We start from the raw sequence: 13,244 nt of genomic DNA, 5'->3' as shown, positions 1-13,244 counted from the left end.
GTTTCATTAGGATTTCTGAAATTGTAGTTAGTCTTTCATTCCTAGTCACTTTAGGAGTCCAGTTATGATACTTTCAGTCAATTATGGGTCAACTATGTAATGTTTTGAGTTGTACTAAGATTAGGGAAGTTCTGGTCATAGTACGAGTCATATTCTGAGAGTTCTATAAAAGGATATGTACCCTGCCCTCCACCTACACTAATTAATGGGAATAAAGTGGAGTTTTAAGCTATCTTTGGTATCATTTATGATTTTGTTTATGACCTATTTAAATCATTAATAAAATCATTTTTTGTTAAAAAAATGAAAATCGTTTGGTAGTTATTAGACATAATAGAGTATAGAACGAGAAATCATTTGGTCACTACCAATGTGTAAATAATTTTTATTACATTAATGAAGAAATGAGCCCAAATCATGGAAATTTAATATTGAAGATAAGCTTTTTTTAAAAGAAATGGGCCCAAAGCCCATATATAGTTTAAGGGACAGGTGAAGAGATTCCCCACATCATGATTTTTGGATGCCACATCAAGCTTATCAAGTAAAAAAAAAAATTCACAGTTTCACGGGCCACCGCTGCTAGCCTACAGTCTCCCCAGCAGTTCAGCACTCTAGCCTTCCACAGAAGATTATCTCCAGCGTCCGGCGACTTAGGTCAGCCCCTGCCCCCTGTTAACTCTTTCTCTTTCTCTTTCTCAAAGCCTATTTTAGCAGAGCTCTGCAACTCTCTCTCTCTTCCCTGTTGATAGAGAAGGAGAGGAAGCTAGAGGGTGGAAATCTTCTTACTAGACACGGGATGGGTTTAGAAGTGTTGAAATAGGTTACTTATCCCCTACCCAATTGGGGTAAGCAGTCCTAATTCTATTAGGACTGCTTCCTAACCGATTGGGGAAGTACCCCTAGTTAGATTAGGATGTTTCCTCTCTATTCCCTTTTATTTTTCTCTTTTATTTTTCTCCTTTTTTATTGTTTATCTCCCTCAAACGAATCCTAGTTTGGGATTCCTAGTTGTACTAGGAATCCCTAATATGATTAGGACTGAGGTTGATTCCTATTTGTACTTGGATCCTTATCATTCTACTTAATATAAATACAAGGCCTGTGTGATCTAAGGATCTAAAAAGTCTTACCCTAATTCAATTATCTCTACAAGAAGATTTTTATAGGGATGATAACAAAGATGTTGCCTTAGAGTTTGTGTCGATGTTGTTTGCCCCCAATGCGCCCACCCCCCCCCCCCCCTTTTTACTTCTTTATTATCATTTTGCTTACTCTTCTAGGATCCATGTGGCCGAGCCCATTAAGTTGGGATAAGGCTATGAAGTTGTTGTTGTGGTTGTTGATTACAAAGATGTTGCCCGACGGGGTAAAATCCAAGAATTATGTCGGTAAGTCTAAGGAGAACAATGAGTTGAATGCAAAAAGTGTTGCCGAATAGTCAGTTTGAACCCATCTGCCACTGGGTTTGTTGGTAAATATCACAGCAATGATGGAAAGCTTAGATTTGGGGGACTGGGTGATGTGGGTATTGGTTCTATTGAGTGTCGATGCAGCAAAAGGTGAATCCATCTGATACGCTTAATGTGGCGTCCAAGAATCATGATGGTTTGCTAGCAGGGTGGGGCTGGGGAGGGGTGTGTGTTTAAGGAAGAGTGGGTTGACGGTGGGGCTAGCAGAGCAGGGTGAGGTTCTAGGGGCAGGCGGGGTCTCCAGCAAGGGAGGGAAGATGGGGTTCAGATGGTTTGGGTTGCAACAGAGGCTGGGGGCAGGTGGGGTTGCAGGAAGAATAAGGAGGGAAGGGGTGGGTGAAGTTGCAGGAAGAAGAATAATAAGGGTTGAGATTTGTCTTTCTAATTAAAGGAAAAATGACGCTTTTACCCTCGATTTTGAGACTTATGCGCACGTGCTCATTAAAGAGTCTGCATAAATGATCAAAAATGATTTTTGGCCAAAACACATAATAGGGACTTGACCCTATTATGGTTTTTCTATTATTCTGATTTATTTTAAATAGAAATAGGATCCATAAATGATACCAAACACCTGCAAAAAAGTGTGTCAGAAAAACAAAAATAAAAATGATACCAAAGAGAGTCTTAGTTAAGTAGGTTTGGCTACTTCAGGTTTCAGCATCAGCTGAAGGTATTTCACTTATTCCATTCCTTTCCTTCAATTCCTACTGCTCTTCTCTGATTTTTATGATTCTTGTTCTATAATCTAGACTATTCAAAGCTACTGTTCACAGTTCCATAACAGCACCTGATTTCTTATTCTTCCAATTTCTTCTATTTCTTAAATTAACAATTTGTCCTATTCCTCATCACCTTTCCTTGTGGTTCAGAATTAGAAAATCCATTAATCTACGCTGTGCTGCATCAACCCACCTCCAACTGACACATGCATTGAGGAAGCCATAGGTACAGACTGATTATTTGTTATTTCAAGAAAAGATATGTATCGTGTGCACAGTCAAGTGATCTACTCCTCCTTTGGCTTTACAAACTTTTGTGCTTGAAGAATTTGTATAATCTAAGAGGAGGGTGCTTCTCCCCTCTACTGTATTGTTTACGGTTTTCGTCTACTCTCATGGCTTCATCCCACCCTCTGCCGACCAGTAAATCAGGTTTCTGAGCTTGCCTTGGCATCTGCTGGATCTGAAAAGAGAAGCCAAAAAAGAAAGTTGCAAGCCAATGCACCTGATCTCCAGTGTCATGGAGGCTAAGGGCACTTGAGCTTCTGAATGATGCAGGCAAAAGGTGATGGACCCAAAATAAGCCTGCTGTGATGGGCTCAAAACGATCTGTTTAATGAGTCAGAAAATAGATAGTGGATCAGATATACTATTATGGCCAGAAAAAAATTGTTGTCATGGTGTCACCTAAGCGCCACTTCAGTTTTGAACAGCCATGGTGTCTGTCCGCCATATGTGCAAGGCATTTGCTAGGGGCCAATTAAAAAAGGAAGACTGAGTAGAAGAAGAAGAAAAAAGAAGGGGCACAACTGTTTCAAACTCCCTTTTCGTCTGAGTGCAAAAACCTAGGGCTCCTGCATCTCTTTCCTCTTCAATTTCAAGTTCTTATTGACGGAGAGAAGTTTTCTGGTAGAACCTGTGAAACATCTAATTAGGCTACGGCTGGTGGTTCAATTAACCTTTTTCATGCAATTCTCAGGTCACTGATGCACCAACACTTCAAGATCAACTTGCGGCCTTCAGCACACAAACACACACACACACACACAGATGGAGGCATCATTGATTACCGGGAAACACCAGATGAAATCTTGGCTGGAAGCATGGAGAATCGTCAATCATCACAAAACAGAGGATGATGTCGAGGACCCCTGTTATCCGGGACTGACCCTGTAGCATCTTCTCTATCGAGTGTTATATGCATTAAATAATAAATTATCCATAAAATAAGATAAGACAGAGGCCTAAAGATTCCACTACAGGAGGTAGATCAGTCATCAGTTGTTTATTTGTTTAGATAAGAGTTATTATTTACTAAAAGTGGTAAAATAATTTTGTTCAGTTTGGATAATGTTGAGTAGTCAAAGTGGAAGGTGGACCAATGTCTGAATGTGTTTTACACTTTTACCTTTCTTTTTTTTTCTTTTCTTTTCTTTTCTTTCTTTTAAATGCTTTATAAGTATCAGATAAGAGTGAAAGACTAGGTTTTGATGTTTTAAATGGATATTTGATGGTTTTCAGAGGGAAAAGCCAGAGCTGGGGGGGGTCTTTTTTTTCTTTCTTTTTTTGGCTGCTCTCGCTATTTCTGCTCACCGTATTAGTAAATATTGGTCCCTCACTGCTTTTACTTCAAAATGTAGTTGCTATTTTCATCTCTTACACAAATAGCAGGTCAGTCTATTGAATCTGCTCCCAAGTTCAATTCACATCAAAATGCATACTGTTTTGAATTCTTCATCAAGAATCAGATCAGATTTCAAATAAATTATTCTATTCTGCAATCAATTGAGGTTCTGAGCATACCTTAAATTTCAAATAGTATTAAGACAATACCTAACTGCTAGTTATCATCCTTTTCGTTCTCTATCTGTGTTCATAATCCTAAGTGTTCAAGGGTTTTGAATTGGACCCATAACCCATAGGATTCTAGGATTTTTAAAACCTGTCCTGCATGACTACGCCATCAAATCGTACTTGAACAAAAAAAACATAAAAGAACAAATGCAATAAATCTAAGAAAGAGGCAAGATTTTTAATTAAGCCTGCCGAGTTTGTTGAACCTGTGGAGCCTGTTGTCCCTCTGCAGGTTTCCCCTAACTCTCTCCCCCAAAACCTCGGTATCTCCTCCTTTCTCAAATCGATTGCTAAGGGATTTCTATCCCCTAGGCCTTATCTCTCCCCGATTTCTACAGTCATGGTCCCCTCTTTGACTCCCTCTCCTTTGTCCTCTCCCTCTCAGGCCCAGCTCAGCTTATGTCCCTCTTTGGCTGGCCAATCTGGTTCAAATGGGCCAGTTTCCTCTTCTCTCTTAACCCATAACTCTTCCCCGGCTTTCCCACCCCTCTCATCACCCTTCTGCCTCCCCATCTCTCCGCGTTTTTCGTCGTCGTAATCCCAGCTCCCCTCCTTTTCCTAAGAATCGTCCCTACATTACTTACTCCCTTCACGGCCCAGAGATGGATACGCCTTTCAATTTGGATATTAGGAATTGCGCTCTCAGTTGTGAGTCCATCGATCCGGGATGGTTGGCCTCCTTTGTGATGGGCCTGGTTCTTGGGTTGCTAGCAGTGCTTTCCTTTTAGTGCGCGTTCTTGTAGGGCTTTGGCCCATTTGTTTTGTCCTTGCCTTTTGGTAGGGCTTGTTTGGTTTTGCTTGTATCCTTCCCCCCCCCCCTTCTTTCTTCCTTTGGTAATTGAATTATTTATTCATCCAAAAAAAAAAAAAAAGAGGCGAGATTTTTAATTAATATAAATACTTGCTGAAATGGAAAGGAAGTTCAGATACAAAAAGACAGCACTGTAGATAACTAAAGTGAAATAAAATTCTCAAACACACTTCAGAGTACCTTTCTTGATGCTTCTGCTAGGACAACATGAAACTCTTTGAAACATGCTGTTCCAAGAGCTCCATACAAAATAGCAACTGGACTAGCAGTACTTGAATCAAAATGAATGTGATCAAAATCATAAAGTTCAGGCTGCTCAAATGGATCCCCAGGTCTGGAAAGAAGAATAAAATGCAATAAATGACTGACAGACATCCAAATCAGGACAAAGAACAGTGAGAAGGAAAATATCACTCAAGACTTACAGTACAGTGGGGTGACCAAGCCACAATAACAATTCTGAGACATCAAAAAACAATGTCCCACCAGTATCAACCCAGCAACATTTACCACCAGGACTTATGGGGTTCATGCCTACTAACAAGTGGTCATCCTTCTTGCTGCTTATGTCTCTATCTGGCTCAGAAATGTCCCTTCCAAGATCATTTGCACTAGTTTCATCCACTAAGGGAAAAGAAGATAAAGATTCCACTGCTAATTGTCGGTACAGCACCAGCCTTGGGGATGCTGAACGAAGAGTAAGAGAGAATTCAAAGAGTGATGCCAATGGTTCACCTAAAAGAGACTGCCCATGCTTCACAATTTCATGAACACAATCCTTGGCTGTAGAAGAATCAGAATCTTTTTCTCCACGTAGCCAGACCTCAATGAAGTCCCAGAATAGGTCCTTCCATCCTTTAGATAGTAATTCACTGTTACAACATAAACATTCAATGCTTTTACATGAGAAAATTATGCCGCGGAAAATCAAAATATGCATTACGCATGTACATTGATTGAACAAAAAGCTCAGATTTTATTCCCAGCAAAGCACTCCACCTCCAACGGGAAATTAGTATATAACCAGAGGACAAATATAAGTAGAAAATAGACTTGCTCTTATACATTCCGACATATGAATGGTGCTTTTCACTAAGGAAAGCAGAAACAAGTATAACACTATAACCTAAAAAAAGATCAGGAATTTTACAACTTTGTCGCCCAAATCTGTTTCAATCCATGATTTTGGCACTGTAACTCCCCAAAACTAGTTGAAACGCTGAAGATTAGGGTTTTTTTTATATTAGATGATTTCCACCACCTCATATCGAAGAGCAAAACAAGTTTTCAAGGCCTTCATTTGCTCTCAGTTTCGTATCTCACTCAGGGTTTCTGTTGAAATTGATTAGCTGGTCAAAAAATAAGCAGCCTTCTTTGAAGCCAACGGCAAAAACGATTTGAAGTGTAAAAGGGGTTGAAATCTTGTAAGCCCATATGGGTTGCTTTTAGGACTGTCTTTCTAATTTCAAGGGATCAATATGTAATGTGCGGATGTGTTGGTTAACAGTTCTGATCAATCACGAGAGAATTTTAAAATCTCTTTAAATATTTGGGATAGAAGACTATTTAGGATTTTTTCAATTAACAGATTCTTAAGTCTTTTTCACTACTATGGGAATTCAAGTCAATCGAGGTTGACGATGAAGAAATGAACCTCTCCTCCCATCCCCCTCCTTCTCCATCTCCGGCCACCACCCTTCCCTCCTCCTCCTCCTCCTCCTCCTCCGCCACCCCCTCTCCTTCCTCCCTGCTGCCAACCCCTGATCCTGGCCCACCCCCACCCTCGAAGCTGCCATCAACTCCACCTGCACCTCCCTCTCCCTTGGCAAACCCCGGTCCCAAAACCTGGTCTTCTCTGCTTCAATCCTCTTCTCCTATCTCCGCGACCCATCCCTTTCCTATATCCCCCCTGCTTTTGAAAATGGACTCCCTGTTGCCCACTGCCCTACTACTCTTCTCTCTATTGAGATTGATATATGGAACTCCTGCCTGATTGGCCACTTCCTTGGTCCTCGGCCATCTTTCAACCTCGTCAAAGCCTCCCTGTCGAAGCAATGGAGACCCCCTGGTTCAATTGAGCTCTTCCTCCTCGACACTGGAGTGTTCGTCTTTCGCTTCTTCTCCGATGAGGTTAAAGCTCGTGTTCTGGAGGGTGCTCCTTGGATGGTGGGCTCTTAGCCCATTTTCCTCCGGCAATGGTCCCCCCATCTTTTGCTCCACAAGGTCGACTTCAGCTCTGTTCCCTTGTGGATCACTCTCCCTGGACTCCCCCTCCACTACTGGTCTCGTGATTGTCTCAGTCGCCTTGGCTCTATGGTTGGTTTCCCTCTGCACACCGACGCTCGCACCCTCAAGATGGATCGTCTCTCCTTTGCTCACATCTGCATTGACGTCTCGGCCGAGACTGCCCCTCCCTCAATCATAACGATTGTCGAAGATGATGGCTTCAGCTTTGCTCAGCCTATATTGGTTACCCCCTCGTTGTGACCACTGCAAGATCTTCGGGCACACTAAGACAAACTATGCCGCTGCTTTGCCGCTATCCCTTGCGGCTTCATCGGCTGTTCACCCGTCGTCTTCTTCGATGCTCTCTCCCCGGCGATGGTTCCATCTCTTCCTATGCAAGCCCCTGCTTCTGAATCTCTTCGAGAAGACTCGTCTGCCCCGCCGCGCCGTGGGAGATCGACTCGCCGCCGGAAGAATCGCCTGCACCGCCTTCAACCAACTGCCGCTGCAACCACTGCACCCTCTGATGGCCTTCTCCCTAACGGTCTGCTCGTCTCTGCTGGCCAGTCCTCTGAACCTGTCAATCCTCTTGAAGCAGCTCTTTTTCCGCTGATTTGTCGCCTGTTACCGCTGAGCAGTAACCTCAAGGGCCGCCCTCCGATGATACGCCTGTGCTGGATACCCTCATCGAGGTTCCCTCCTTCCCAGATTTGGGTGTCTGCGCTTCTGCTTCAGTCGCTGCGAGTTCCCTGCAAGAGAAAACCAGCCATTTTCGTGATAACTCCTTGGTCTTCGACAACTGCGGATCTATGAGGTATAACCCCCCCCCCCTCGTCGTTTATCAACCCCCCCTTGGTCCCTCCCTAATGCCCAACCTACCCCCCCTTTTACCAACCCCTCCCATCCCCTTTCCTTCATCCACCCCTCAGCCGACCCCCTGGCCCACCCATCCCCTCTTTCAAGCCCAGCTTCTCAACCCACCCCATCTTCTTCTTCGGCCCCTCCCTTGACCCTTTCTAAAAACCCTTTCGGCCCTCCCTCTCGGCCCATCTCTCACCCCTCCACTTTGGCCCAATTCAAATCCTTTTTCTCCTACAATCTCCCTATCATTCAACCATCAGCCCATCTATACAAAGTTACCTACCCTAACCCGTTACCCTCAACCCTTTCCCATTCCACCTCCGAACCCCTCATCCCCTCTGTTGACACACCCCTCCTCCTCCCCCCTTTGCTACCTCCCTCTTCCCCCCCTCCCCCACCCAACTAACCTTATCCGCCAAATTTCACCCTTTCCTTCCGGGCGTGGCCTTGCCTCTCCCCCCTTGTCGTCCTTTGGTTCGCTGCCCGGTGGTTGCATATGCCCGCAGGCTCTACAAGAGCTCCCCTCCTAGTATCTCGCACTCCCGTTCGACTTAGTTTCCATGTTTTCCGGCTTTATTTGGAATGTTTGTGGCCTTAACTCATTGGCCAAGCATCTTGAGCTTCGTTCCTTCATTAAATCCTCAAATTCTTCCTTCTGTGGCCTCCTCGAGACCCGTGTCCTTTAAGAGAATGCTTCCCGTATCGCTGCTTCCGTTGGCCCCTCCTAGTCCTTTCTCTCTAATTACTCCCACTCGCCCTCTGGTCGGATCTGGATTCTCTGGGACCCCTCCAAAATCCATATCACCCTTTCCCACTCTTCCCCCCCAATTTGTTCATCTCCGGCTCTCTTTTCACAACTCTCCCTCCCCCTTCTACATCACTGTAGTCTATGCTTCTAATCTTGCCTCTGATCGTCCGACCCTCTGGTCCGATCTCGCCCTCCTTCTACCCGGTTTAGACTCCCTCCCTTGGGGCATTGGCGGAGATTTCAATGTTGTCCACTCCCAGCTTGAAAAATTGGGTGGTAGGCCTATTAATCTCTCGGCAGTCGACCCCTTCAATGATTGCATTGAGGATCTTGGCATTGATGATCTTCGGTGGCCAGGTTCTCCTCTCACCTAGCACAACCGCCATGTTGGCCCGGACCGCATAGCCTGCAAGCTTAACCGCTTTCTTGTGAATGAGCCTTGGCTCTCCTCCCTCCCCCACTTCCATGCCTCCTTCCTCCTCCAAGGTCTTTCTGACCACTGCCCCTGCCTCATCTCTCTCCAGCCCTATTCCTCGTTTGGTCCTAAACCTTTCAAGTTCTTTGATATGTGGACTTCCCACCACCTTTACCTCCAGACCATCAAGAAAACCTGGCGTCTCCCGGTCCCTTCCCCCTTTCTCCCTTTAGTAGCCCTGGCTCGTAAGCTCCGCAACACCAAATCTGCCCTTCGGCGTTGGAACCTTTCCACCTTCGGCAATATCCCTTCCCGTCTTTCTGATTGCCGGTCTGACCTCTCCTCCATTCAGTTTCAGCTCCAATCTAACCCTCTCAACCCAGCTCTCGCCGCTGAGGAAAAGCGCCTCTCCGCTGATCTTTCCTCTCTCTCCCTCTCTGAGGAAAGCTTGCTCCGTCAGAAATCGCGCTCTAAGTGGTTGGAGCTTGGTAATTCGAATTCTGCCTTTTTCCATCACTCCCTCAGAGCTAGGCAAAATCAGAATTCCATCACCCTCCTCGTCGCTTCTGATGGAACCCACCTCTCCTCCCCCACTGACATTAAAGATGCTACTTCCTCTTTCTTTTCCTCCCTCTTCAACCCGTCCCTTCCCCCCCTCCCCTATCCCCCCCTCTCTCATTGACAAATTCATTCCCCCCGCCCTCCATAGCTCTCTCACGGCCATCCTCTCTGTTGATGAAATCTCTCGAGCTATCCTTTCCCATATGTCCAACAAGGCTCCTGGCCCTGACGGCTTCAGTATGGGATTCTTTCTCAGTCATTGGGACTCCTTTAAAGGTGAGATCTTCAAAGCTGGCCGCAGCTTCTTTTTCAAACCTGGCCAGCTAGCTCAAATCAATCACACTTTCATCTGCCTCATCCCTAAAAAGGACAGGGCTTCCTCTCTGACTGACTTCCGGCCTAACTTGCTCTGCAACCTCATCTACAAGTTCATTGCCAAGATCCTTGCCAATCGGATAAAGGGAGTCATCCCTTCCCTTGTCAGTTCCAACCAATGCCTTCATCTCCGGCCGAAGTATAGCGGACAACATCATCCTCTGTTCTGAGATTGTTCGCGGTTTTGACCGCAAATCACATTCTCCAGCGGCCCTCTTGAAAATTGATCTTCACAAAGCCTTTGACTCTATCCGTTGGGACTTCATCTGTGATGTGCTCTCCCTCATGGGTTTCCCCCTGTCTTCGTTCGCTGGATATACGCCTGTATTTCCACCCCTTCCTTCTCTGTCTTGGTAAATGGCTCGCCTGCCGGTTTCTTTCGCTCTAATGTTGGAATCCGCTAAGGCTGCCGTCTTTCCCCTTTCCTCTTCTCCCTTGCCCTGGAAGTCCTCTCCAGAAGCCTGCAAACCAAAACTAATCTCCACCTTATCTCCCCTCTTCCCAAGTGCAAGAGCACCAACCTCTCCCATCTGGCCTTTGCTGATGACCTGATGATATTCTCTAAGGCGTCCCACGCCTCCATCTCCGCCATCATGGACTCGCTTCATCTCTTTGAATCCCTTTCTGGTCTCAGAGTCGACCTGCTGAAATCCAAATTCTTCCTTGCTGGTACCCCTGACGCCACTAAAGAAGCTCTCCGCCACTTAACTGGCTTCTCCATTGGCTCTCTTCCGGTCATGTACCTTGGCCTTCCTCTCATTCTTGCCAGGCTCTCAAGCCACCACTGCACCCCTATGCTTGACAACATTCGCAAGCGCCTCCAGCTCTGGAAAGGTCAGCTTCTCTCCTACCCGGGTAGGCCTGAATGTATCCGCTCGGTCCTCCAAGCCACTTACATTTACTGGACCGGCATCTTCTCCATCCCCTCCTCCACCATCAAGGCTATTGAGCGAATCCTCTATGCTTTCCTCTGGAAGGGTAGCGACACCCCTAGATTTCTTCACCCTGTCAGCTGGAAGTCTATCTGCCTCCCCAAGTCTGAAGGTGGTCTGGGTATCTGCCACATTCGTGATTCTAACACTGCGGGTCTCCTTAAACTCCTCTGGAGAATCCATTCCCGCCAGGACTCCATCTAGGTCTCTTGGGTCCACTCTCACCTCCTTAGATCTGACTCCATTTGGACTGTGTCCATCCATGCCGACTCCTCCTGGATTTGGCGTAAGATCCTTTCCCTCCGGCCCCTGACCCTCCGTGGTATCTCTTCTTCCATTTCCAATGGCAATTCCACCTCTCTTTGGCTTGATCCTTGGCATCCTGCTGGCATCCTCTATAGCATTCTTGGCCCAAGGGCCATCTCTTACTCTGGCCTCCCTAAGGCTGCCACTGTCTCCTCCCTCATCTCCTCTAGCTCTTGGACCCCTCACCCCTCCCTTAACCTAGACATCATCTCTTTGATCTAGGCCACCCTTCCTCCCTTACCCCTCCTTCCCTCCACCCGCACGGATAAGGTTATTTGGCTCCCCTCACCCTCCGGTTTGTTCTCCTCCTCTTCTGCCTAGAACTTCTCCAGGGTCCCTTGTCCCCCCCCCCCCCCGTCCCCTGGCACAACCTTGTTTGGTTCAAAGACCATATCCCTCGCCACAGTCTTACTGTTTGGAGAGCCCTCAGACTTTGTCTGCCCACCCAAGCCTTCCTTAACCACCGAACCATCCCTGTTGCCCCCGCTTGTATCCTTTGTTGGATTGGCCGTGAAGATATCCCTCATCTTTTCTTTGACTGTCCCTTCTCTACCACTATCTGGAACACAGCTTTAGCCTCTATCTGGCCGTGCAGTAGAAGGACCAAGTGCTTTGATCGCGAATGGTTTTGGTTGCTCAATACTTTTCCAGGAAGCTCTATATGTGACACTATAGGGAAGCTTGTCTTCAGCGCAGCTATCCACCATATCTGGATGGAGAGGAACCTCAGGAGATGGACTTCCAAATCGAGATCTTTTGATGCGATTTGGAAAGCCATCAATTTTGATGTGTCCTCTAAGCTCAGTTGCATCCGTCATCGTCCCTCCACGGACAACTCCAAGAATAGACACATTTTGGATTTTTGGGGACTTGATTCTGCCCTTTTGCGGTCAGTCACCTCTACGTAGGCAGGCTGGCCGCCCCCCTTTTTTTTGGCTGGCTGTTTGTCGGCCTTGTAGGCTTTCTGTTCGTGCCCCTCTTCCCTCTTTGTATATTGTTCCTTTGTTCTCCTTTCCCTGCCCCCTCCTGGGGTTCGGTAATATTTTTAATTACCAAAAAAAAAAGTCAATCGAGGTTGTTTCATGGTCATCAATTTTAACTAATTTCATTGTCAAGTTTTGGGAATTTTAGTAAGATTAAATTTCCTAAGGAAAAATAGCTTGGTAGAGGCAACAACCGCAGTATTACATTGTTTTGCGGCCATCAATCATCTTCTTGTTGTTATCAAACTTTATTACTTGTTAAGTTGGTAGCACTATGGGAATTCCCCCCCCCCTTCTCTCTTTTCCTCGTTTTGGTAATATATTATTTATCCACCAAAAACAGTTGTTAGCACTTGCTGTTTACAGGTTCAAGTCTATTCCATATCTGTACTTTTTTTTATCAGAAATAACAAAATTCTATCCATTAGTAGATGTCAAAATGTGCAACTATACCCGACTCTTTACCAAAAAAAAAAAAGCCCACCAATAAAAAAGGGCAAACCAGTGCACAAGGCTCCTGCCACTGCGGGGTCTGGGGAGGGTTATAAGTCATAACATACTCAGTCAGACAGACCCCGCTTCGTCGAGAGGCTGTTTCCTGACTTGAACCCACGATCCTTGTGTTGAAAAATATATCTGCTTTATAAAAATTCACTAAAAATAAAAAATATATCCCCTTAATAACATCAAGCATCAAGCAAAGAAGAACAGTGGAAGCAAAAGATATCTTAAATCTCCAAAAAAATTCAGGTGTTGTAAGAACCCAATTAATAAGGTAAGAACCAATGTCAGCACAAGTTCTGAGGAAAGATCTTGAGTTGTCTTCTAGATTTCTTCTGTCCCTTTCTGTTAAAGTTTGTACCGTGGCCCGTGGGAATACAATTTGTTATGTACCACGATAGGAGAGTGTCCTTATCGTGGGAAGTCTTAGTGTTAGAGTTTACTAGTTGCTTTATTTTCTTTCCTAGTTAGACTAGG

At 45.5% G+C, this 13,244-nt stretch overlaps 1 protein-coding gene across 1 annotated transcript in view; it reads right to left on the bottom strand.

The window, feature by feature from the left end:
- The window catches only part of LOC122654328 (UDP-glucose:glycoprotein glucosyltransferase), a 155,638-nt gene that overhangs the window by 125,661 nt on the left and 16,733 nt on the right, over nt 1-13,244 (bottom strand). Inside the window, exons 2-3 of the mRNA XM_043848377.1 lie at nt 5,285-5,731; nt 5,040-5,193 (exon numbers count right to left, since the gene is read on the bottom strand). Of these exons, the coding sequence (XP_043704312.1) occupies nt 5,040-5,193; nt 5,285-5,731 (601 nt within the window). The remainder of the gene's footprint in view (nt 1-5,039; nt 5,194-5,284; nt 5,732-13,244) is intronic.

This window comes from Telopea speciosissima, chromosome 3 (assembly GCF_018873765.1).
Source record: "Telopea speciosissima isolate NSW1024214 ecotype Mountain lineage chromosome 3, Tspe_v1, whole genome shotgun sequence".
Taxonomy (NCBI): domain Eukaryota; kingdom Viridiplantae; phylum Streptophyta; class Magnoliopsida; order Proteales; family Proteaceae; genus Telopea; species Telopea speciosissima.
The sequence above is the reverse complement of the archived record's forward strand: the minus strand, read 5'-3'. Positions and strand labels throughout refer to the sequence as shown.